At 41.1% G+C, this 25,949-nt stretch overlaps 2 protein-coding genes across 5 annotated transcripts; one reads left to right on the top strand and one right to left on the bottom strand.

Moving 5' to 3' along the window:
- The first annotated feature begins 225 nt into the window (after positions 1-225).
- On the top strand, positions 226-10,121 carry MCTS1 (MCTS1 re-initiation and release factor). The gene is made up of 6 exons (XM_069102157.1): positions 226-414; positions 2,074-2,226; positions 4,237-4,334; positions 5,855-5,988; positions 9,115-9,182; positions 9,925-10,121. The coding sequence occupies exons 1-6, from the start codon at positions 404-406 to the stop codon at positions 10,004-10,006; spliced, it is 546 nt and encodes a 181-aa protein (XP_068958258.1). The 5' UTR covers positions 226-403; the 3' UTR covers positions 10,007-10,121.
- On the bottom strand, positions 5,938-25,384 carry C1GALT1C1 (C1GALT1 specific chaperone 1). 4 transcript variants are annotated; one of them, XM_069102156.1, is made up of 6 exons: positions 25,181-25,384; positions 14,148-14,282; positions 12,262-12,327; positions 11,872-11,945; positions 6,799-6,867; positions 5,938-6,074 (listed from the first exon to the last, which is right to left on the bottom strand). In XM_069102156.1, exons 2-6 carry the CDS (start codon positions 14,184-14,186, stop codon positions 6,047-6,049), a joined length of 276 nt encoding a protein of 91 aa, XP_068958257.1. In that variant the 5' UTR covers positions 14,187-14,282; positions 25,181-25,384; the 3' UTR covers positions 5,938-6,046. The 4 variants fall into 4 exon arrangements, with proteins under 4 accessions (XP_068958257.1, XP_068958256.1, XP_068958254.1 ...); XM_069102155.1 differs by lacking the exons at positions 5,938-6,074; positions 6,799-6,867; positions 11,872-11,945; positions 12,262-12,327; positions 14,148-14,282 and adding exons at positions 18,161-21,599; positions 22,708-22,803 and having other exon boundaries at positions 25,181-25,343; XM_069102153.1 differs by lacking the exons at positions 5,938-6,074; positions 6,799-6,867; positions 11,872-11,945; positions 12,262-12,327; positions 14,148-14,282 and adding exons at positions 18,161-21,599; positions 22,744-22,803 and having other exon boundaries at positions 25,181-25,342.
- Between the last annotated feature and the right edge of the window lie 565 nt (positions 25,385-25,949).

The following is a 25,949-nucleotide window of genomic DNA, read 5'->3' as shown; positions in this document are numbered from 1 at the left end:
CTCAGTGGATTTCCATTTGCTCTTTTGTGGTATTAGAGGCTGGACCAGAAGAGCAGAGGCCCTCCCAACTCAATTCCCAGGAATCTCTAGCATCCTCCATGACTGACCCCTCCCTGGCTCGGGGGCACCGCGGCACCGGGAGAGGTGCAAACGGCTAGGGGGTGGGGGGAGGGGGTTCTAGGCAGCATCTAGGGATGCTCGGGGCTGGGCGGGGCCGAGGGCGGGGCGAGCGGCCCACGTGCTTGGCGCGACAGAGCCGTAAAGGGCGTCCTGCCAGCTCCAAAGAAAGGCGCGCTGGCACCTCCCTCCCGAGGGGAAAGGTCACGTACTGGGGCTGTGGCAGTCTCATCTGGGAGCGTGAAGTCGCCGGCTGCTCGAGGAGGCTCTCGTCATTGCTGGAACCATGTTCCGAAAGTAAGTGTGGCCTCGGGGGAGGTGGGAGGCCTCGGAGCCCAGCGCCTCTCCCAGGCCCCGTCCCCGCCCCTTTCGCCCCGCCCAGCCCTTGCGGCCACACCTACGGTCACCCTCAGGCCTCCTTCGTCCCTGTTCCGAGGCCTTTAACGACTTCCCATCGGTTTTATTTTTCCCGCTGGGGCGTGGGCCCGCTAGTCCCTAGATCCCTTTGCAGGCCTAATCCTGTGGTGTAATTAGCCTGCGGCTGCTCTCAGGCTGCCGCCGCCCTTTTCCCGGTGGGATCCTAGCCCCTTAGCTGCCAGGGACCTTGGAGGTCGTCCAGTCCGACCCGTTTATTTTCCAGAGGAGGAAACTGAGGCCCCCGGGAGGGAAGAGACGGTTTTTGGGCTGGAGCTGAAAGGGACCCTGTAATCTAACCCAAAGCTCTCATTTTACTGATGGGGAAAGAAGAGGTGTAGTGAGAAATCTGAGAACCACTGTTTCAGACCTGTTACTATGCAGTAGATGCCTTTTCTCATTATAAAATGTCATGATTCCTATATTGAAATTCTTTCCGTGCTTAGCAGTTTGTAGAAGGGAGACTAATACATTTAAGATATGGTTCCTTTCCTCAAAGGGTTTATAATCTAGCCGTGAATCTTAAAAAACCCTCAGATTTTTTAAATGGTTTGTTCTGCATAGGAAAGATAATGATTATGGGTTCTTCCTGGTCCTAGCGAGAATGGTTCTTTTGAGTGTCCCTGGTAGGTCATTGTTATGAATAGCATATATAGCTTATGGAAAATTGGGATTTGAAATCACAACGGGAAAAAAAAAATCAGTTACTTCTAGAGAGAAAAAATTTTTCCCCTCAAATCAGGAAGCAGTTATTAAGTGACTACTGTGTGCCAGTTGTGCCAGTTACTGGGAATGCAAAAACAAACGAGACATTCCCTGTCAAAGGATTTAAAAAATGTGTGGGGGCAGCTAGGTGGTGGAGTGAGTAGCTCACCAGCCCTGAATTCAAATCGGGCCTCAGACATAGCAGGATTACTAGCTGTATGACCTTGGGCAATCCACTTAATGCCCCTCCAAAAAGCAAAAATGAGTTCTATTAAATGAAAATAAACATGAAATTTCATTAAAAAAAGTCTGTGTACTATTTCTTATAGTATATTGTTTTCTAACTGCTTTAAAGACACCTCATTTGATCCTCTCAGCAGCCCAGGGAGGTAAGATGTACCAATATTATTAGCTCTATTTGACATAGAATGATTAAAATAAGGTTCATTGAAGTTAATTGGCTTGCCAATTATAAGGTCACACGAAGCCAGTAAATAGTAACTGCCTGGAAGGTTTTCTTTTTACCTTCAAGTCACTCTAGTCATTTATTCTATACTGCTTCCTCTCCTGTCTCTATCCTCCACCCTGCTGCGCAGCAGACTGCTGCAGACATGACAATTGAATTGGGTTTGTGCATACCAGAAACTAAAATGAGGTAGCATCTTTTAAAGAGAAAAAAGGAAATTTGGTTTAAGCCATCAAAATAGATGTGTTGAAAAAACTACCTAACTAGAATAATATCTTTAACCTGTTCTGTGATGTCTTTTTGCCTAGAAGGGCTCATTTTTCAAGTAATGTGGTGCTGAAATGTTTTTTCTGCAAAAAATCACTTGGCAGATTTGATGAAAAGGAGAGTGTATCCAACTGTATCCAGCTGAAAACCTCAGTTATTAAGGACATTAAGAACCAACTGATAGATCACCTTCCAGGGATTGAGCCATGGCTCAATCAAATTATGCCAGAGAAAGAACCAGTCAAGATTGTCAGATGGTAAGTCATTGGTTTTCAATGTGTGGATTTCAGTGAGGCTCAGTAATGATTATACTCACATCCAGTGGATTTAATTTCGTGATAGGCCATTAGAGATTAGCTTTGGGAGGAGAGGAGCAATCGAAAAACGCATACACCTTTAGAAATGTTTGTGATAAATTATGAAGATAGACATATGTAGAAATATTCATGTTGTACATGTTTTTCAGGAGTTCAGCATTTTTATTTTGGCCTTTTCATTTATTTCAGTATCAGTGAGCACTTAACACAACATTGAATATATAAAATGAGATAATGTATATATAGTTTTAATAAGAAAGAGTAAAAATGATTTAGAAACAGGATGGTACAGTGAAAACATTATAGGATTCGGAGGCAGATGACCTAGCTTCAGATCCTAGGTCTTCTATTTATTTTCTATGTGACCCTGGGTAAGTATTTTCTCTTCCCTGGGCCTCAGTTTGTCCTCTGTAAAATGAGGAAATTGAACTCTGTGGCCTCTGAGGTCCCTGCCAGCCCTAGACCCATGAACCTATGATCCTGTGATCATTAAATTTGGGACAAAAATTAGTTGCAGATAGTTCCTTTCCCATTCCACCAAGATTGATACTGTAGGGAAATGTAAGTGTTCATATTTTAAATAATTGGAAAGTTTGGGTCACATCTGAATATTAAACTTTTTTAATCATATCATAAAATGCAATACATCTTCTTAATACCTTTGTCTTTAGGTAACACATTGGACTCACTTGTATTTCTAAAAATCAAATTCATAATATTTTTAGCATTCTTTTTTTTAGAGTTCCAAATTCTTTCCCTCCAGTGCCTCCCCCACCCATTGAGAAAAAAAGCAATATGATATCAGTTACACATATGAAATCATGCAAAACATTTCCATATTATCTGTATTGCCAAAAAAGTAAAAAAAAATAAAGGAAATGAGAAATTATACTTCAATTTGTACTCAGAGTTCATCAATTGTTTCTCTGGAGAGGGATAACATTTTTTTTATCAGGAATCCTTTGGAATTGCCTTGAATCATTGTATTGCTCAGAGTAGCCAAGTCTTTCACAGTTGATCATTATTACAATGTGTGTACAATGATCTGGTTCTCCTCACTTCACTCTTCATCAATTCATATAGGTCTTCCCAGGTTTTTCTGAAACCATCCCCTGGTCATTTTTTATAGCAAGGTAGTATTCCATCACAGTCCACAATTATCTGCTCTGCCACCACCTATTCAGCCATTCCCCAACTGATGGGCAGATCCCCTACATTTCCAATTCTTTGCTACCACCAAAGGAGCTGCTATAAATATTTTTGTATATATGCATTCTTTTCCCTTTTCTTTGATCTCTTTGGGATATAGACCTAGTAGCGATATTGCTGGGTCAAAGGGTATGCAGTTTTTCATAGCCCCTTGGGTATAGTTCCATATTGCTCTCCAGAATGGTTGAGCTACTTCACAGCTCAACCAACAGTACATTAGCATCCCTATTTTTCCATGTCCCCTCCAGCATTTGCCATTTTCCTTTTCTATCATATTAGCCAATCTGATAGGTACCTCAGAGTTGCTTTAATTTTCATTTCTCTAATTATTAGTGATTCAGAGCATTTTTTCATATGACTATTAACAGCTTTGATTTCTTCTTCTGAAAAATGCCTGTTCATATCCTCTAGCCATTTATCAATTGAGGAATGGCTTGAACTCTGTCACAAAGAAAAGCAATTAAGCAAAACCACCCAGGGCATTGACCTCATCTGCCAGTGACTGACATTCTGCCCTAGGAATCCCTGGCCCCTGCCTTGAGGAGGGAGGAATGTTTAATTATCTGCTCCCTGGGACCATCCCTCATTTTTTAATTACTCAGAGATACCCATGTTTTTTTTGACCTTATAAGCTATGGAAGGTGGTTTGATCTATATTTATTATTTATTGAATTTATTTATATTTTAAATTTATTTTTAAGAAACAATATCTAATTTGATACTTTGCCATTTATCCTGCAGCCATGAACATATTGACATACTCACTGTAAATGGAGAGTTGCTGTTTTTCAGGCAAAGAGAAGGAACTTTTTATCCAACACTCAGATTGCTTCATAAATGTAAGTTTTAAGAAAAACAAGTAGAAGATGAGAATTTCAAATATCTTCTCATAATAAAGTTATTTACTAGTTCAAGCTACTATGGAAAGTTAAGCTAAAATCAGCCCACCCTTTATTAACCTGAAAAATGCCCCTTTGGTAGCAATTCTTTCCTGTTCCTTATGTCAGCAAGTGTAGAGCCCGGGAAACTATTTATGTTGCCTAATTGCAATTGCTGTTCATAGAGCTGAATTGACTCTATTGGAGAGGCCCATCAGTAGCCAGAGTGCTATAGGCCAGGTATTGTGGAAAGCATGCTACCTTTAGAGTCACAGGATCTGGGCTCGAATCTTGCCATTAATGTTCACTTACCTTTCGGACCTTGGGAAGTCACTTACCTTCCATAGTCCTCAGTTTCTCTCTATAAATTGAGGGGGTTGGAATAGATGGCCCTTTTCTACTTTGAGACCTAGGATCCTAAGCCCTATTTGCATACTGCTTGGCTGGGTACTGTTCACAGATAAGTTTACCTAAGAGAAGATAGTAGACCCACCCTACAAGGAGCATTCAGTCTTGAAGTCAGACACTGGCTTAAATGGACCGGGCAAGAATCAATTTTATTTTACTTTTTTAGCTTTTTGGGGGGGGTGTTGCAATTGGGGTTAAGTGACTTGCCCAAAGTCACATGGCTAGTAAGTGTGTCAAGTGTCTGAGGTCACATTTGAACTCAGGTCCTCTTGACTCCAGGGCCGGTGCTATATTCACTGCGCCACCTAGCTGCCCCAAGAATCCATTTTAAATAAGCTTCCACAGAGCAAAAAGGAAGATGCATGTTAGCTCAGCCTGACTAATGAGTTGGTGTTTTTGAGGGTTAGCTCTTCATTCACCTGGTAATGCTGAGGACAGGGACAGGAGGGCTATTGCAGTACAAGACTTTAAGAGGAGGGGAGGCAAACAGATCAGTGAAATTTGGCTAAGGAGTAGTGATAGTAAGGTTGTTGGTTTTAATTAAATGAGGATGGGGAGACATGAAAGAGGCCAGTAAGTTCTTAAAGTAAAACATTTTGCAGCTCTAAAGATGCTCACATTTAATGTTTAAAAAGCTTAATGCCTAATGAAAGAATAATCTACTTACTCACTGGCTAATGCACAAGCCAGGTGCAAGAGGCTGAAAAGCAGGTGTTGGCTTATGAGCTGAGACTAAAGCCAGGGCTGATGGTTCGAGTTCATTGATTTATATTCCTTCTAATTATTAGTTGCTGCCAGTTAGACCTGTGAGCTCCAGGGGGCACAGGTTGGGTCTTATCTGGGATACTTTTTATGACCTCCAGTACTTGGAACACAATAGGCACTTCTTAAACCTTTAGCTGAATGTTGTTCCGTGACTGTTTCTTGATACCATTCAGCATCCTAGTGGGAAGGACTGGGGGAAACCACCTAGAACTGTCTACAAATGTTCAGGGCTTGGCTTGGTCCCCAGTGGTGGCCACTATGTCTCAGGGTTTTTCACCTTATTAATTGAATGATTTCTTTTCTTCCAGATCCGTTTATTCTTCCACACCAGCAGGTTGATAAAGGGGCCATAAGATACGTACTCAGTGGAGCAAACATTATGTGCCCAGGCTTGACCTCTCTGGGAGCCAAGCTTTGCCCTGCTGCATCTGACACTATTGTTGTATCCTTTTTGGGGAGTGATGGCTCCAAAGTGTGGTCGGTGTCCCTCCAAGTGCTGTTCAGAACCATTGTCCATCAGAGTAGCAGCTGTATGTGAAGAAGTGCGGACTATGTTTTATTTATTTGAGTGACGCCCTATTTCTATTCTTTTTTTATGGGGGGGGGGAATTCAGCAGAAGAGCTAGGCCTGTAATTTCACTGGCATAGGGAACTGCAGGTGAAGAAACCCCCTCCCCCAATGGAGATCACCAGTCACTGTTCTGTACCTTGAGGCTTATGGAGCTTCTGGAAACCTAGAATCTTGCAGCTCAATGAGAGCCTGTTCTTATCAGACTTACTGGGCTGTGGGGAGATTGTTTAGACTTCTCTTGAATTACACTTATTTGTTAAGTTACTACTTTGGGTAAGTGATTGAGTCATTTTCTCAACAACTCCTCCAAACTACGCAGAGCTACAGGTGATTTTCCAGAGTCACAGCTAGCAAGTGTCAGAGTTGGGACTTGAACCCAGGTCTCCCAGGTCTTTCTGACTCTAAGCCCAGCCCTCTCTGTCCACTATATCTTTGGGGATCAGTGTTAGGCATATCTGGCTCTTTGTAACCACATTTGGGGTTTTCTTGGCAAACATACTAGAGTGATTTGTCATTTCCTTCGCTAATTCATTTTACAGATGAGGAAACTGAGGCAGAGTGAAGTGACTTGCCCAGGGTCACACAGCTAATGTGAGGCCAGATTTGAACTCTATCCACTGCAGCGCCACCCGACTGCCCACACCTTTGGGGATAGTAAGCTGATTTCTATGATTGTATTACCTGGCAGCAATGGAATTAACTAATCCTCTTCTCACTGCCAGCACAGTGCTCTGCACATAGAAGGCACATCTAAAAAAAAGTTTGTTGAAATGAAATTACGAAACCAAGTATAGGATTTCTTTCACCAAAGCAATAACCTTGAGTTCGGTGAAGTGAGACTGAACTATATTGTTCAGCTTGGGAGCTTATGTATTTCAAAAGTTCACTGTTTAGTTGGCTGTTTGAAACTTAGAATATTTTCTTCCATAGAAACTGTTATAAATGCTAATTGGCTTCCCAGACTAATGCACAAAGGTCCATTGAACGAATAATATGTTTTAAATCTGTCACTAAAGGCCTTTTCTGATGCTTCCTTGTAGTGTACAGGTGACTCAGGCTAAGGTAGTGCTGCATAAGCTCTCTGAGTTTTCATCATCCTTGAAAAGCTTTGGGTCTGGGCTTAGTGGCCCCACTCTCCTCCCTTCACAGTCTTGACCCCCTACTCACCCATATACTGTTCATGCCCACGACCATCCCTGGCTCTTTTCCAGACCCCTGCTTGGTTTACCCCACCATCTGCTCTTTCATCTCCTGTTCCCATGCTGCCACAGAAAGTCACACAACCTTGCTGACCGGTCCACTATCCATTTGTTATCTCCTCTCAACTGAGCCCTTATTATGGCATTGGCATCTTTTTATTCCACTCTGATTCTGTATCACACTCTGAAGTGGCAGTTTTAGACCTCCTCCAACCTTTATTGTCTGCCTTGCTTGGGCACATCTCATTAAACTCTGAAGGATTGAGGAGTTTGATCTGCCTGGAGGGGTTGGTACCTCCATCAGGAAAATCATATAGCCTTGCAGTTTTTAAGTGGCTGAGATATACTATAGCACTATTCAAGCCATATTAAAGGCTTTGGTGTGCTCTGCCAGGGACCTCTAGCTGTTTATAACATTTCTGTGACAAAAAAAGAATTCATAGTTCTAGCTAATACACTTCATGCGACCCCTTGATTGCAGGTTAGGTAGGAAATTCTTCCCCATTCCCTTAAAACACTTTTGACTGCCTGGGAAGAAGGGACTTTCTGTAGGGGAAGGAAGGTGAGGGGATCCTCAGTCATGCTTCCAATTTGTCTATAAATTGTAAATTGAGTGATTATTCTTCTGAGACTGACCATATTAAGAGGTCTGCTGAAAAACATTCTGAGAACAGGAATAATAGCTCCTTATTACCTTGGTTATGCCCATAGTTTGTCATTTCTTTTCAGTATGTATTGGCAGGTTTACATAATTAGCTAAATCCTTTAAATTTTATAATATTTTATAATCTTATTTTTAAAAATGGAAATATATAGTATTTAGCATTTTGCTAACTTTAACCTTCAAATGGTATTGGAGGAAGTCAGGTAAAGTGGAAAGAACACTGGATTTGACTCGTAAGACCTGGTTTCGAGTCTTCAGCTTACTAGTAGTGTGACCTTGGGTTGGGTCTCAGTTTCCCTATCTTTAAAATGAGGGTGTCAGGCTAGATGTTCTCCAAGGTCTCTTCCTGAGCTTGTCTCTTGTGATTCTTAGAGCATTCTGGGGATCCTACAAAGGCCAAGACAGATGCCCTAGAGTTAAAAACAAGTTTTTATTGATGTCTTTTCTTTTTTACATCACCATAGTTTCCCCAGTTATCTCTCTTCCCACTCCCAGAGAGCCATCCCATATCACAAATGGTATCTTTTTAAAGACAAAAAGAATCAGCATAATAGTTGATCAATACATTGATAAAGTCTGAAAATATGTGCAGTATATAACACTTGTGTATACTAGCCTCTTAAAGGAAGGGGGAGAAAATATTATTGTGAGGGTATTGAAATATAAAACTGGGAGTGGCTAGATAGTGTAGTGAATAGAGCATCAGCCATGGAGTCAGGAGGACCTGAGTTCAAATCCAGTCTCAGACACTTAACACTCAGTAGCCCTGTGATCATGGGCAACAAGTCACTTATCCCCAATTGCCCTACCTTCCCCCCTCCAAAAAAACAAACAAAAAAGTAAAACCCATTTTTTGGTGATTATAGTACTTGAACATTTGCCCTTTCCATATTACAGTTTTTATTTTTTTGCACAAGAAATTTCTCAGCTCACTGCTTTCTGAATGTAATGCCTAAGTGGATAGTGAATATTATTTCTGCTAACAATCGAGCAGAGAATGGAGAGGGTGTTTTGAAGGTGACTTAACTAGTAATATGAACATCCAATAGCCTCAATTCAAGGGACTTATTTTTCTGTGGATCTTTTGTTGGATTCTCAAGCCCAGAACTGGATTTCTCTTAACCATATTTTCAGGCAGTAATGGCAGAGGGAAAACAACACGCACTTTCTGTTGGGGTCATGAAGATGTCTACCGAAGATATGTAAGTTTCTCTCAAACACTACAGATCCAAAAGCCTCCCAAGGATACAGGAAGTTCAGTAGCCTATGTGGATTTGTGCCCCAGTAGATAAGCACAGACTCCTTATTTTTGAATGGTCTTGACTTAGCCCATTGAAAGCTGTTGACACTTACCAGTGTGTCATTGTTTTTCTGGTAGGCTTAAAAATAGCTGGGTTTCCTAAATTGCAATGGTTAATAAGGCTTAAATTGGGGAAAAAGTCAGATTTTCCTGCTAATTTTGGATAGTGGCCTTATTCCTGACTTCCCAGTATTTATCCTAGGTGGGCAACAGTATCTTTTTTACTTTGTGAATTGGGGAGTAAAGGGAAAGTAGAGAATGAGCAATATCCTGTAAGTATAATCACTGTTTTTCACCACTTTGTCACCCATTTGATGATGAATTATTCTTATTAGTTTTTCTTAAGCTTAATGTAGCTTTTTTGTATATTCTCCTAGTGTGGAGGTAGCCCATGATCCAACTTCTTTTAAGCTACAAGATCCTCATTCTTTATGGTTTTCACTTTGTCACATGAACTCAGAGTACTGTAAACAGAGAGCTTAATGTAGCTAATAACATAAGTACAATGTAAACACCTTACATAGGGTTCCATAATTGCCAAATAGGTATGCTACTGATCTTTAAACTTTACATCGATAACTGGTAAGTATATAAACTAGCAAAAAAATACATTCATGCTTACTTGCTTTTTTTTCCTTCCACAGTGAAAGAGTCAACAAAGGGACTGGTATTGAAAATATCCATCATTTAAATGATGGCCTTTGGCACATGAAGACATATATGTGAGTTTTCAAAGAAAAGCACTTCACCTCAACTTGGACTGTTTTATTGTTGTGTTTTAACCTTTTAGTGAATTAAAAAACTTGTGTTCTGTGTCTAATAGATTAGACAGATGCTCAAATCCTGTGAGCATTCTTCATTTTTTATGTGTTCTTTTCATGTAAACTCAAGTTATTACTGGTTAAGTGTTTAATTTTCACAATCAGACTTCACATCAAACAGTATCTATACATCTAGCCCTCATTTCTTTCTCAGACCTCACTCCCACATTGCCAGCTGGCTGCCTGCCAGGCCTTCTCACCTGATGTCTACTAAGCATCCCAAACTCACCATGAAACTCATTCTATATCCTCCCCAAACCATCCTTCCTCCTACCTTGGCCATTTCCAAAGTTCCTAATTTCCCAACACTTTGCCAAAGTGTGAGTGCACCTCTTTCCTTCCAGTTCCTTGGATTCACAACCTCAGAGGATCCCATGATTTGTTCCTCTCCTTTACACCCTCTATCTCCCTCCACACCTCTCCTTTCTATTTACACAGCACCATTCTAGTTCAGACCCTCATCAGCCTGCCTATATATATGTATACACAAATTATATATAACATAGCTATAATAATATATAATAGCTATATCTATAATATATCTATATCCACTAGATTCCTATTTAATCTTCCTTCCATTCTTTCCCCTCCTCATTCCTTTCTCCAAACAGCTGCCAATTGACATTGCTAAAACAAATCTTACCATGTTAATTCCTTACTCAAAATTTTTCAGTGGCTCACTTTTGTCGTTAGAAGAAAATATCAAATCATCAGTCTGGCATTTAAAGCTCTTCCCAGTCTGACTCACACTTGCCTTTTCAGTCTTATTTGGTGTTATTTGCCTTCATGTACCCTCCCTTTCAGGAAAACTGGTCTACTAGCTGATTCCTGAACCTTATGTTTCATCTCCCATTTCCATGCTTTTGCATAGGCTGTCCTTTATGCCTGGAAACATAGCCTCCTTTCCCCCTTGCCTCTTAACTTCTTTCGAAGCAGGGTTCAGTAACCACCTAGGCAGGAGGCCTTTTATGATCCCCTTCCCCTCCAAGTTGTTAGTGCTTTCTACCTCTTGGAACTACTTGCTTTGTATTATATGTGGACTTGCCTGTCCCCTCTTCCCACCTCTGCTCCCTTCCCTATGCTCCTTGAGACAGGAATGGTTTTATTTTTGTCTTTGTACCCCCCAGAGTCTGATAGACATATCATGAATTGAATTGAATTTTCTCCCCACTTCACTAGAGTGTGAGGTTTGGGAGCTAATATTTACTTGTGTATTAGGGAGTGAAAAGGGCAATTCCAGAATTAATGACCTTTTTCCCCTTTGATTTGTCTGCCTTCATAGTGCTATCCCTGGTATTTTCATTAGAGACAGTGTGATGTGGAAAGAGTATTGGGCTTGGAATTAGGAGAGACTTGAGTTTGAATCCCAATCGATCAAACACATTTGTTTTATTTGGGCTTTAAAAAATTCTGAATTTAATAAACACCAAATAAAAGGCATATTTCATTGTACACAGTAAAAGAAAAAGGATTGCACATGAACCTGCAAAATCTCGCATGTATAGCTTGCTTTTCCTTTTAAGTATATAATAAAATCCTGATTCCTGTAACTTTCAAAGCTGTCCTGCTTATCTGTGATTCCTTCTGACTTGCCTTCTATGCATTAAAAAATGCTTCAAAGACTTTTTTTTACTGTGTTAACACTATCACTATTCCCTTCCCTTACCTCCAATTTGGAAAAAGAGAAAAACAAGAAAACCTTGTAACAAATATGCATGATCAAACAAAACAAATTGTCATATTGTCCATGTCTAAAAATGTACATCTTACTCTGCACTGGGAGTGTCTGTCATCTGTCTGGAGGTAGGTATAACAAACATCAAGTGTCTACTGTATGCCAGGTACTGGAGAGACAGAAAAAAATGAATTAGTCACTACTCTCAAGGAGTTTCCATTCTATCAGAAGAGACCAGGACATAATAATTAAGTCCATACAAACTATACATGAAATAACCTTGCCAAGAAAGGCCTTATGTGATCTTGGCCCAGGGGATAGGTAGTGAAAAGGCTCCTAGGTAGGAGATGGAGCATAATGTGAGGAGGGGCAAGAAAGCCAGTTGCCAAATCCAGTCCTAACTGTGACCACTCGCAAGTAAGTGGCGACCTCTTTCTACTTGTGACCTGTCTGTAAGATGAGACTAAATCTGTAGTAGCACTTACCTCATATGTGCCCGTCAAATGAGATGTCAAATACTTTGCAAACCACAACATACTGTTTTCTTCTTCCTAAGAGCATTAAGGTTGTTCATTAGAGCATGTCACATACAGTCATCCTTTTTGAGACAAGACACAGAAATGTCCTTGGTTAGGGTACCCTGATAATTTTATAGGAATTCCAATTATAGCTTCTGTGATTCCAAATATGCCCTGCTTCTAAAATTCTTTTAGATGTTTCCCCTTTAAAAAAAGATTTTGCTTCCCGATCAGATTGTTGTTGTTTGTCCTTCATTCTCAAAAGAGGACCATCACATCAGAGAGATGATGCCATGATGTGAGTGAACTGGATTTAAGTGAGGGAGGGCTTGGGCTGCTTTAGGAGGTAGTGAGTTCTTCCTCCCCGGAGGAAGCAGAGACCCTCTTGTTGACCTCCCCTTAGGCATCCCATGTAGGATATCAGGAACTTGAGGGCAGGGGCTCCTTTTCATTTAGTCTTTGTTCCCCAGCACCAAATACAGAGTGCCTGGCACATAATATATGTTTTAAGAAGTGCTTGTTGGATTTTATTGAGTGTTGCTTCCCTGTCACTTCTGCTTGAAACAATGCACTTTCTGTATACAGTACTGCTATTTTAACAACTTCACTGGTTCTGTGTATTGTGTGAGCTTATTGTCCTGAAAAGTTTTGTGGACACTGTGGCAGCAGTAGAGCCTAGATGTGGCGTTTTCATCACTTGCTCAGTAGAATTCACAAATGAATCCTTGCTCAATGAAAAGTTCCATCTACAGTCAAACATCTGGATCAGTGGAGGGGGAGGATGGTGAATAACTTTCTGCTCTTGTGGGCTGTTTACATTTTTTTCTGGAGACTCGATTCTCACTCATTAAGAAAATTGGGGGCAGAATTTTGTTTTTCCAAATTTGCATGTGTACACCTTTTAGTTTTAAGTTCAATTTACAAGTTAATTCAAATATTGTAGAAATAGTTTCAATTCATGGTTTAGTGGCAGTCCCTAACACACCCAAAGTGATGATACTAGACATGTCTGATAGGCTTTCTTTTTGATTTGTCTTGTGAATAGGCAGTGTGGTAAAGTAGATCAATTGTTGGCCATGAAGACCAGGGATGAGATAATGCCTCTGACAGTTATTTACTGGCCGTGTGACCCTGAGCAATTGCTTAAGCTCTTGTGCAACTCTAAGATCATAAATTACATTGGTAGAGGGAGTCTGCTCACCTGTGAGTTCCCTACACCAAGGAAGTCCCAAGTCAAGGACTCTATCTTTTGCCCAAATAGCTCTCAAAGCCCATGAGCAGGAGATTGTTTTGTATTTGAACTGCTTTATTAAGGAATGAGAAGAGATAGATTCAGAACTTGAAAGCTGTTGGTCCTAAGATTTGGGTTAAATTTGAAACTTAAGTGTCTCTGAAAGGGCTGTTAAAGCAATTCTGCTCTCTTGCCATCTCATTAGCTGGTGAACACTGAAACCCAAATGTTTCAGAAGTAACCAAAAACCAGATGCTGGTCAGCAACACATTGGAGTCTGCAGGTGTCCCAATTAAACAGCAGTTTCTCCCAGTAATGCAAAGGGTAATATGATTACCTGAGACACATCTTGACTCAAGTCTGGCCTGATGTAAACCACATCAACTTAAGCCATTTAAGCCCCACTGGCGACATCTGGTTTGCTGTAAAAAGAGGAATGTGTTCTCTCTAAGCTTGGGGTTTAACAATCAATCTATATTCATTTTATTAAATGAAACTCAATGTTTGAAAAATAAGCCCTTCTGTTCTTGCCTAGATTAACTGGGGACATTTTATCTTTACCAAACCATTGTACAGCAAAGACTTATTCAGCTTTAAAACTATGAAGCATGAAAGGGCTCACCTGGGAGTTCAAACATTTAGCTTCAACTGCTATTCCCATCAATATTCCTTTTGTTCCTTTTATTGATGGCTTCTTTTCACATGCCCTTCATTTCGGAATGTATCCCTCCTCCCTCTCCTGACTAGGGAGACTTCCCTTGTAACAAAGATTAAAAAAGATAAAAACAAGATCAGTAAGACCAACCAACACATCGATTATATATGCAAAGTCCCACACCAACAGTCTCCACACTTCTGCCAAGAAAACAACGTGGAACGTCATTGTCTATCTTTTTTGAGGGAGGAATTACCTCTACAACAGGGGTCCTTAACCTGGAGTCCAGGACGTCCATTTAAAAAAATATAGTTGGATAACTTTCAACAGAATTGATTTCCTTTGCAAAGGAAATCCCTCCTATATATTTTATGCATTAAAAGAACATTAATCTGTGGTGCAGTGAATAGAGCACTGGCCCTGGAGTCAGGAGGACCTGGGTTCGGATCAGGCCTGAGACACAACACACACGCACAAAGATAGCCGTGTGACCTTGGGCAAGTCACTTAACCCCAATTGCCCTCCCCCCAAAAAGCAAAAAAACATTAATCTGAGAAGGGGCCCTTCCCTGAGATTCCCCAAACTACCAAAAGGGTCCATGACACAAAAAATGGTTGAGTCTCTGCTCTAGAAGGTTTACTTAAAAAACCCCACACCTTTTTTATTGTGAACTTAACAAGCCTGAGCATATGCAAGGGACTAAAAAGAGAACTGTATATAAAACTGAAAACTTATAAACAGGTTTGTTTTAAAAGTGCAAATTAAATTTAGCATGATAGTAACAATATAGCTCTTTCTGAACTTTTCTGTTTCCTTATTTGTTTTTTAAGTGTTATATTGAGGCTTTTCTTTTTCTTTCATCTTTATAACAGACTCCCATGAAAGCCCTCTCTCTTAACACAGAAGTATAGTTAAAAAAAACAACAAACCAATACACTTATACATGGGCCACATCTGAAAATGTATGTTTTAATGTAGACCTAATTCTGAACCAGAAGTAAATTTTCTCAACTTTTTTCCAGGATGAACCAAGTTTAGGATAATTATTTAGTATAATTACAATGTTCCGTTTTGTTTTATTGTTCTTTCCTTTTACATTGTTGTTGTCATTGTATACATCATTTTCTTGGTCTTTATTTCTGTATCAACCCATATTCTTCCCATACTTCTATTCATCAATATCACTTTATATAGTGTGGGATAAAGTTTTAGTCATTCCCCAATCAATAAGCACTTACTCCATTTTCACTTCCTTGCTACCATAAAAAAAAGTATTTTGGTACATGGGATCTCTGGGTCAAAGGGTGTGGACATTTAAATTACTTGGTATAATTCCAAGCTTCCAGAATAGTTGATATCAGTGTTACTATCTCCAGTAGCCCCTCCCATATTGACTATTTTCACCTTTTGTTATCTTTGCCCATTTGCAGAGTGTGAGATCTAGATTCAGAGTTGTTTTAATTTGCATTTCTCTTACTGGTGATTTGGAGCATTTTTTCATATGGTTGTAGTTTGCAATTCTTTTGAGAACCATTCATTCACATTCTTTGATTGTCAGCTGGAGAATGGCTCTGAGTCATATATTTGTGTTCATTTCCTATGAATCTTGGATATCAGACCCTTATCAGAGCTATTTGATGGGGAGATTTTTTTTCCTCAATTGAGTTTTTCTCTTCTTATCCTAGTTGCAAAGGCTTTTCAATTTTATGTGCTCAAAATCATTTATTTGAACTTTTGTTATCTCTATCACTTGTTTGGTTGAAAAGACTCTTTATCATGGTTATAAAAAATAACTCCATCTATTTCCTCTAGTATATATATATATTTTTTTTTCTTTTGCCTTTTGGAGGGCAATTGGGGTTAAGTAACTTGCCCAAGGTTACATGGCTAGTTTTTTTTTATGTAGGTGTTAAGTGTCTGAGGCCAGAACTGAACTCGGGTCCTCCTAACTCCAGGCCAGGGCTTTACTCACTGCACCACCTAGCTGCCCTCCTCCTCTAGTATATTTTAAAGTGACCTTTTGTTTGTCAAATATTCATTTGGAACTTGTTGTCCTATCAATATTCTTATCTGACATTTCATCTTGGAGAAATATGATACCACAGGATTAGTAGGTGTTTGGCAGTAGGTGCTTTCTAAAAAGGTGTTTGTACCTTGGGTTTATTATAGGTAGCAAGGTTTCCTTGCAGAAAATTTTCTTTTTCAATAATTCATTAAATGTTAACCCTTTGCTTATGCTGTTTCAGGTTTTGACCTGGGGAAGACCATCTGGAATTTTGGGTGAACCTCTGATCCCAAGGGGGAATCTGAGGCAAGGGGGATTGGAAGAAACAAGATTTATCCAGATAATACTAAGTAAACCCAAAATATTATTGGGTTTACATGACTTACAATTGTGATTATCAGGAAGAATAACTGGAGAACTGAGAAAGGAATAGAGTGTCTGAGGAGGAGAAATGTGAAACGTACATAAAAATAGGTTACTGGTGTATTGTGAAGAGCTTTAAATGCCAAACTTGTTGGTTTGTATTGTAAGGCAGTGGAGCAGTATGATCATACCTGTGCTTCAGAAAGATCCATTTGAGAGCTGTGGGTGGAAAAGAGATCGAAGAAGGAAAGATACTGAAGGTAGGGAGACCATGTAGGAGGGGTTATTTCAATAATCCAGGGGAGAGGTACTGTTTGGATTGTACTTTCCTTGCTCTAAAGGGACAGAGGACTTTTCTCCCTTTTTCTGGACAAATAATTAGGTGGCATCAGTAGGATCTTTGGAAATCTTGTAGTAAGTGATATCACCTATTAGAGAGGTTGTTTAGATCTAACCTTTCTTGAGTACCTTCAACCTTTAAACTGTGATTTGTGTCAATAAAAATTACCTTTGAGATGGAGGGATTACAAGGGAGAGTAGGGGTTGGTGTTTAGGGTGGGCGATAGCTGGTTGATAAGATGGTGGAAGGATGAGCTTTTGCAAAGTTTTATATGTCCCAGCACAAAGGCAGAACTGTCAGATACTCTGAGGTTGCCAATACTCACACAAGGTGAATGGAGAAAAGGAGCTGGGGAATAATGAAATTGATCAGGGGGTGAAGAGTTGAGGAATTTAGATCCTGAGGCTGGGGTAAACTTGGCTTTGCATCAGATCTAGTGACCAAGCTTGAGGAAGAAGATCTAAGTGACTGATTTTTGAATAAGAAGAGGGAAGGAAGGCATTAATGAACAATGAAATCAAGCCACAGTTGCCAAAGGAAGTCTGGGCAGCAGTGGTGCAGCACCCTGACTCTCAATCCAGAAAAACTAGATGCAACTTTTTGAAGGTACTTCAAACATCCCACATCTGGAACTACTTAAAACTTAGACAGGGAGTAACACTTCCCCCCCACCCTCCAATTCCCCAGTAGAGGTGAAATGCTTCAGATTGCCAAATGCTGAAAGCAAGGAAGTTCTCATAAGGCCAGCTGGGAAAATCCAAGTCTCCTTTCCTTTTACCCATTTGGGCTTCTCTGTCCCACTTCTGGAGGAAGAAGAGGGAGTAGGAGTAAAACCCTAGACCAGCTATTTCCCCAAGTACAGAGCCTGGGGCAACTGAGAGGATCAGAACTTCTCCGTTCCTAAAACAAAGCCCTGGGCTAGGGCTGGTATCAGTCTGGGGATTGCTTTGAGTGCTCGACAAAGTAAGTTCTTGTGGCTTTTCCTGCTAGGGCTTTTGCCAAAATGCCCGAGTAATGATATGGCCAATAAGGGGATATCCCCCAGAGCAATTAAGAATGATTGATGGCCTGGAAATTGTGGGGTACACTTTAATGTTAATAAGTGTACAAAAATGATGTGGCCAGGCTATCCATTTGCTGAACTCCTTGTTGGTATGGAAAGATTCCTTGTTTCTCCCACAGAACCTAGCATAGTTCTGAGCTCATAGTCACTCAAATACTTGTTGAATGGAACTGAAATGCGACGGACAAAAAAGGTCATAGAAACAGTAATTAGGATTCTTAATTGAAATTTTTATTTTACTCAAGCTTTGCCAGGGCACATCTCTGAAATTATAATGAAGTCAATGGAAAAATGTGATTCAGTATAGAAACATGCTCAACAAGACCTCTTCAAGCATACAGCTAATACATACAACCTGTACAATAAAAAATGAGTCAACACATGATGATGACATTCCTAGGTCACCATCAGTAAGATAAGTCCTTTTCAGTGGCTTCAATAAAAATCTGATTTTACAAATGGATTGGAAAGTGACTGATTGAGTCGCATTGCCAAAGGATGTGGCAGAAAGGACTTTTAAAAATGGGGGTTTCTGATACAGTACATGTTAGTTGATTTACATGCAAGCCTTTAGGAGCACATCTACCACATAAAGTGAGTTTAGGTTTGCACTGGGCCATCCATAAGCTCACCAAGACCTTCAGTGACCAATAACACAAAATGAATTAGCTGGCTAGGGTCCGAGCAGCAGTTTGTGGCTATGGACCAGAGTGCTTTTCTGTATGGAGAGAAAAATCAGTGACCTTGGCCTTGACAGCTTTATTTTCTGAGTTATTGGTCCAGGCTTTTATCTACAAAACTACACTGGATACAAAGAGACACATAAATCTTTAAGGCAAACTGGAAGTTATACTTATGTGGCAGGAAGGGTCATTCAATATTCTGAGGGCTAATTGGCTCAAATACAATGCCGACAGTGCAAGGCTGTCAGTAAATTCGACAATGGATTACAGTCTCTGAAATACTTATTAAGATTTGACTCTTGTGCGTCACCAGACCTAACAGTCCATTAGCATACTTGGTTACAAATACAGTAGAAATTCCTCAAACTGCTGGTGTTGTTGGACATGGTTAACACCTGCACATCATGAGCTATTGGTTATTATTGTGAGGGATACTAGACATCACTAGGTACACAGGGAACACATGCTGACCCATGGTAAAATCAAAGCTGGTAGGTACTGGAAGTGTTTTGTTTTAAGCCTATTTCAATGATCATTTTTTAAAAAAGTGGCATCTTAAAGCCCCCAACCTGCAGAACCTGGCTGCTGGAGGATGCTGGATTAAAACCCAGGGCTTCCCACAATTCTTGGAAGGTTTCATTTTAATTTTATTGCAGTATATAATGGAAGAAGGAAATGCAGGAGCCTGGGGCCCTCTTTGGGAAACAGCTCTGCCTCTGATTGGCTAAAGTTGACGACCATTAAAACTCTAAGGATGATTAAGGCAAATGTTCAGCTCTAAGATGTCCTGGTCTTAAACCATACAGGGCTTTATTGACCTGATGCAGTATGTCATTCAGGATTACATCATAAAAGAACCAGGTGCACAGGCCAGATTATAGGGGAAGCCAGCCCCAGATGTGGCATGCTTCAGTGCTATATTCTGCACTAGGTGAAGCTTTACAGTCATAAGGCCCTGTTGCACTGATCCAGTGAAGAATGATGATGTCCACATGTGAAAGAGGGAAAAGCCTCGGGTTAACCAAATAAGGAATGAGACAGTCAGAGTCACCACAAGGGATAGATTATGAGCAACTGAGTAAAGTGAGATGGCTTGAGACCTATTCTGCAGTCATCAACATGATCTCTGGCTCGGCAGGCATGAACCTCAACTGATGGCCTTTCAGCCAAGCTGAATGCTTGATTAGCAGGGACACCACTCCCAACCATACCACGTAAACTAGAGGAGAGAGAAGCAGGATGTGGGTGTATGCACTGCTTGGTTTCAGTACCTACATGGAAGAGTGTGACAACCACACTGTAATTTCTAGGAGTCTAGCTTCAGCACCCACAGATGTCACCAGCTTAGAACTGTGAAGGTTAAATAATTCTTGCAGCCACTTGTTCAGATACAAAAATTCCATCCATCTACTTAGGTACACTGCCTTAGATGCTTGGCTGCTCAATTTGAGAAGGCAAATCCATTGGCACTTGTCAAAGCTCAGTATGTGCGCCATCAAGAAAATAAATATCCAGCTGAAAGGCCTACTTGAATAGCAAATTTATGTCCAGTGATTTAATTTATGTTTGATTTGCATATCTTAGAAAGATAGAAAGATATTAGCAAGAAATGTTGTAAAGAAACCTTTCTACAATAAAAAAAATTTAGCAAAAATATATTTCACACTGGATTTCCCAAATATTGATTGTTTGGAAGTATCATATAAATATTTGCAAATACCCCTTACAAATCTGATCATTTGCTCACATAAGCCTTACTCTTAAAGAGATTTTTCTTTCCAACATAGTTGAAAGCCATAAACTTTTATAAAAAAGTTTTAGAAAAAAAATACCCATTTGTAAAACCTTATTATGTGCCAAAACACACCAATTCCCACAAATAAAAAAAAATCAACAAAAAACAAATTCCCAAACAACCCGCTATGTGGACGTGCAGTTAAATTACTGTATGCAATGGCAAATCATTGCATGTTCTATACCATCTACACGCTGACTTCTTCTAGAGTTCAGTCATTGTCTGAGCCATTTGGAGGTAAGAAAACTAATGCGTCATTAAAAGTGTGTCCATATGCCCTAAGCCGGTATACGCCATACATCATCACATGCATCTGGTTTGGAGCCAGGTCATTAAAAGTGACAGCCATGTCTGAACAGCATCCTTCTACTACTTGCTGGGGGTTATTAGACATTGCCTCTTTAATAAGAAACCCAACTGATTTGGTGTTAAATACATCTTTTCCTTCGGAATCTTCGGCATTTTCTGCAAACACTCCAGAATATTTCAAGCAGACTGCTAGCTGCTTATCTTCAGATACCTTCCAAATCATACCTCCTTGTTCAGGACACTTTTCTGGGTCACTGAGAAGGCTGTTCAGTCTTTTTAATGATTCTATACTTAAAACAATTCCTCCTTCAACATCCACATACTCAAGCTCTCCAGATTTTACAGTATGGCCTATATAAAATGGTTGTGTTGCATCTCTTTTCAACAAGAAAAACTTCAAATTTTCAATTACAGCAAATGTAGTAGGTCGGGCAAGGAAGAACCAGTTGTATTCGTCTTTATACTTATCATAGGCATATGTATATGCTTTTCTCATCATTGTCCACATGTCATTTGTTTCGAGATTAATCGACTCAAACACCTTAATACTTTCAGTACAGAAGAACTCTACTCTGTCACAGTGTTTGGTCCAAGTGTCTTTCACGGCTGCCCAACGACCCACATCTTTGGGTTTGACAAGTATCATACAGTACACACGAATACTCTTAACAAGTTCTGTGCGTTCAGCTTCGGAAATTTTCAGAAAGTCTTCTTTGCTAAGTGCTTGAAGGTGATGGTGCTCGTGGTGAGTTATATTTTCATGACCAATCCTAATGTGTCCTAGCATAGTAACCAAAGCACAGAAAATGCTTCCAAGCATCATACCCTTCAAAAATGAACTGCTTTCAAAAAGCATTTTTCCTATAAAGAAGAAAAAGACCCTTCAGATACCTTATGGAAAGGCACAGTCCAGTCATTTCATTTTCTATTTGCTCATATGACTTTTGTCCCTTATAAGGCCTAAAAATTATAGTTACCGGGTTCGTTTTATAGAACATATCCATACAGTGGCAATATGTCTCCTAGATTTCAAGGAAAGAAGACATACTTTTAACAAGGCCTTGAGGGGCGGCTAGATGTTGCAGTGAATAGAGCACTGGGCCTGGAGTCAGGAGGACCTGAGTTCAAATCCAGCCTCAGACACTTAACACAAAAACTAGCTGTGTGACCTTGAGCAAGTCACTTCACCCCAATTGCCCAGCCTTCCCTCCTCCAAAAAGCAAAAAAAAACAACCCCAAAACCCCCACACACACAAAAAACCAAAACAAAAAAAAACCAAGGCCTTGAAAGAATCTGGATTTCTGCTATGGCAAACATGGTTATGACAGTCTATATTCCAACAGTATGCAATTACTGGACCAAGTCAGAGTTTTGATGCATCACTTCTCCATAGGGTAGAATTGGAATGGAAATGCCAGGCACAGAGTAAGCATTTATTAAGTATTTGCTAACTGACTGATTCTTGGTCTCCATCTTAGGAAATTTAGTTTCTTGAATTTATTATGGGGTAACTTTGAAGAAAGATAGTGTGGAGTAGTACATAGAGACAGGGAGACCTGAGTTCAAATCCTGGTTCGAGATGCTTGTCATCTGTGTGATCCTGGGCAAGTCACTTAACCTTTCTGGGCCTTAATTTGCTTACCTGTAAAAACAGGAATAATAACAGCATCTACTACACAGGGCTCTTGTGAGGCTCAAATGAGATAATGTATTTAATACTTGCGGACATGTCCAATGTGGGAATATGTTTTACTTGACTCTGCATATTTGTTACATAGGGTTTATTTTACCTTTTTTTTCCAGTGGGGAGGAGGGTAGGAAGGAGAGGAAAATAAATGCTTGTTAATTGAAAAAATAAAAAAGATGATCTAACAGATAGCATGTAAGCTCTTTGAGCAAAGGGACTATTTCATTTGCTATTCCCAGTGCCCAGTACTGCCTGGCACATTGTGAATGCTTAATAAATACCTGCTGATTGATTGATATGTAAAGTGCTTTGCCAACCTTAAAGTGAATTCTTATTATGCTGAATTTTATCCAAATGTACTGGCACTGTCTTTTCTCCTAAAAAATGAAAGACAAGAGGTAAATTCATCACAAATCAGCAAGTTGGTAGGTAGCACCTGTACTGACACTTCTGTTTTCTTTCTATGTCATGTCTGTTGAGCCCGACAACCCATGTGGTGTTTACCTTGATATTTTTGTTCCTAAGGCTAAGTATCTAACTATTACCCAAGTTTTTGCTCTTTTTCAAAAGGAGGAAGTATTAACTTAAGGCATAATCTACTAATTGGTTGATCTTGATGACCATTTATACATAGGATTTGAACTTGGGCTGGAAGGAACCTTAGAGGCCATCTAATCTAACTCTCATTTTACAGAGAAGGAAACTGAGGCCTAGGGAGGGGAAGTGATTTGCTCAAGGTCACAATGGTTTTAAGAGAACGAGGCAGGATCTTCAAAGGACCATTTTCTTCCTTCCATTTAAGATAAAAGGTGTATGCTTAAAAAAAATCACTAGTCATGTGACCTTGGGCAAGTCACTTAACCCCAATTACCCTGCCCTCCCCCCTCCAAAAAGCAAAAAAAAAAATTAATAATCCCATGAAGCTACTTCAATGGGATGGAAGGTTTGGGAGTTTCAAGGGATCAGGGTGATGTCATTGAAAGCACACCAGATCTGGAGGCAAGACTGCTTAAATTTCATCTCTGACACTATGTCACTTTGGCCAAGTAATTTTAATGTTCTTGGACCTTGGTTCTTCATCTTTAGAAAAAAGGAGTTGGCCTAGATGGCTACTAAGAGCTTTTCTCCCTGAAACCTAAAATCTTATGAATGAAGCTACTTCATTTCTCTGAATCTCAATCTTCTCTGTAAAATGAGGGAGTGGACTGGATGGTGTCTAAAGTCCCTTCTAGCATTAAATCAATAATCTTATAGAGACCAGACCAGTAACTTTATTGGTTTGGGGAAATGCTGGATGAGGAAACTCTATTAATGCAACTTATATACTTTAAATATTCAACTTATATAAGTGACTTGACCAGGGTCACTGTCACAGGTGGTGTGTGTATGTGTGCTTAAACCCAGGTCTTCTTCCCTTTGAGACTTTCTATCCACTACTCCATGGTGCCACAATACTACAGAAAAGTCTACATCAACATTTTGATTAGAAATAAAACCAAGGTTCTGTGAAATACAGTTACAGAAGAATCATTTGTAATAATATTTATGCTACAAAAAGTGAATGTTTCCTCAACCTTGATTCTACCAAAATTAAAGCTCAGTTCTAGTATACTACTTATTCTCTTAAGAGTTTTCTCTTTGTCTACTGTAATCCTTAGATGTCAGAGAGATGGATTCTTTACAGATATAGCCGGCTGGGCAGGCTCCTGGACTCCCAAGGTCAGTTTCCTGACTAGCAAGGTATGGTAACCTTCACAGCACACTTCCTTCTACGATGAATTTTCACAAATGAGTCATTAAAAATCTGGCCTTTTCTCCTTCAGATGAAGGGGATTTGTTTTCCCTAAAAGACCCTCTACCTCAACAACCAACTCAACTTATTACCTAATACAAACCCAGCAATCATTCCCCCTCCCCTCTATTGTCTTACTAAAAAATAAATAAATAGATAAATAAATGGAATTTCCTCCAGTCACCTAAAGACTGGTAAAGGGTGTGGAGAAGCTAGGCTGGGCGGATGGGATGGGGCTGGAGGGAGTTCCGGGTTGGGAAGTCTCACATTGCCACTTGCTGCATAAACATAGTAATGTGTAAGAAAAAGGAGAGCTGGCAGTTAATAGGAATTGCCAGGTGGCACAACAACCTTGTGTGTATGAGGCTGGTGCAAACATTTTTATAATTCTGGTTTCTGGTCCATATATCTGACTATTCCAAGTGGACATCTGGCTTGCCAGGTATCAGAATTTTGCCTCAAACATCAAGGTCGTCTATTGGGGGAGAGGTGTGATGATGGTGCTGGGGAAGTGGGGACCACTGCATTACAGGCAATGTGTTCTTCGGAATAAAAACGGAAAACAATTTCCCTAAACTTTCCTAAACGATGAGGCTTTTTTCCAGGAAGGCAAGAGCAGGGGGGCTGAATCCCGGGTCCAGGAATCAAGTTGGTGCAGACAGGAGGGAGGGGAACAGAAACCCTCAGCGTAACTGACAGCAGGGTTTGGAGAAGAGAAGGTACAGGCGGAGGGGAAGGGTGGGAGGGAGAAAGGCGCGCGCACGCGCGCTGTGTGTAGTATGTGTGTGCATGTGTCTCTCCAGGAGGTGCAGGAAGGGAGGGGAGAAGCACGAAAAAGATAAGGGGGGAGGGGAAAGGCTCGAAGAGGACTGCGGGGAGGGGGGGCGACGCTTCCCTCCAGCGCTCCCACCCCTTCGCAAACAGCGCCCCCCAGGGGGCAGGGGCGGGGCCCCGGCACTCACCGGCGAGGAGGCTGGCGGCCGGTGGGCGGGAGGGAGGCAGGGTGCTCGCGGGAGTCCCACCGCAGCTCCTCTGGTCAGGCTGGGACAGGCTGTCAGTCCGTCAGGCCCCGCACCCCCCACCCCCGGCTGCGCTCCCAGGTGGGGCCGGCTTTTCGGAGGCGGGGCCCAGAGGGGGAGGGCAGGGCAGGGCGGGGTTAGGAGAGGGAGAAGAAGGAGGAGGAGGAGGAGGAGGAGGAGGAAGCTGCGCGCGGCGGGAGGCGGTGGAGGGGGCGGGGCCAGCGAGCGCGCGGCTGCCGGCCTGGCGGCGCGGCGTCTCCCAGCGTGCTCCGGGGACCGGACGCACAGTCCACCTGGGGAAGAGAGTGTGGAGGCTGCGAGCTTCTCTACCCCCAGTGACTCGCGCGCGGCGCGTGTGTGACGCCAGACTGGTTCTCTGGCCCAAAGTTCTAGCCGTAAGTCGGCAGCTTATTGGTCAGGCCCGGAGGGCCACTGCACGTAGACGGCGGTACACGCACTCCGGGCTCCGAGGGGGCATTCCAGCAGTGCCCTTTGAAATTCCCTGTGGAGTCGTGCTCCCAGGAGCTGCCTCCAAAGGCCGCTTTTAAAATTAAGGTATTAAGTCTAAAACTGAGAGGGGCCTGAGAGGCCAACTAGTCCAACCCCATTAATTTGACCTACGAGCAAACAGCCCCAAGGAGGGGAAATGGCTTGCCCAAAGTCAGCACTTGTTCATTCATTCAGTCGTGCCCGACTGTACCTGAACCAGGGG

The sequence above is a fragment of the Petaurus breviceps genome, unplaced genomic scaffold (assembly GCF_028583685.1).
Source record: "Petaurus breviceps papuanus isolate PSGF00001 unplaced genomic scaffold, PetGlider_PUasm1.0 532, whole genome shotgun sequence".
Taxonomy (NCBI): domain Eukaryota; kingdom Metazoa; phylum Chordata; class Mammalia; order Diprotodontia; family Petauridae; genus Petaurus; species Petaurus breviceps.
This window is presented reverse-complemented; position numbering and strand designations above follow the sequence as displayed.

What these genes read in the sequence shown, in the direction of transcription:
- C1GALT1C1 (XM_069102155.1), bottom strand. Translation starts at nt 21,594, where the DNA reads ATGCTTTTTGAAAGCAGTTCATTTTTGAAGGGTATGATGCTTGGAAGC.
- MCTS1 (XM_069102157.1), top strand. An exon ending in CCAGTCAAGATTGTCAGATG is followed by an intron (nt 2,227 to 4,236) that starts GTAAGTCATTGG and finishes TTTATCCTGCAG; the next exon opens with CCATGAACATATTGACATAC. An exon ending in CTGCATCTGACACTATTGTT is followed by an intron (nt 5,989 to 9,114) that starts GTATCCTTTTTG and finishes CCATATTTTCAG; the next exon opens with GCAGTAATGGCAGAGGGAAA.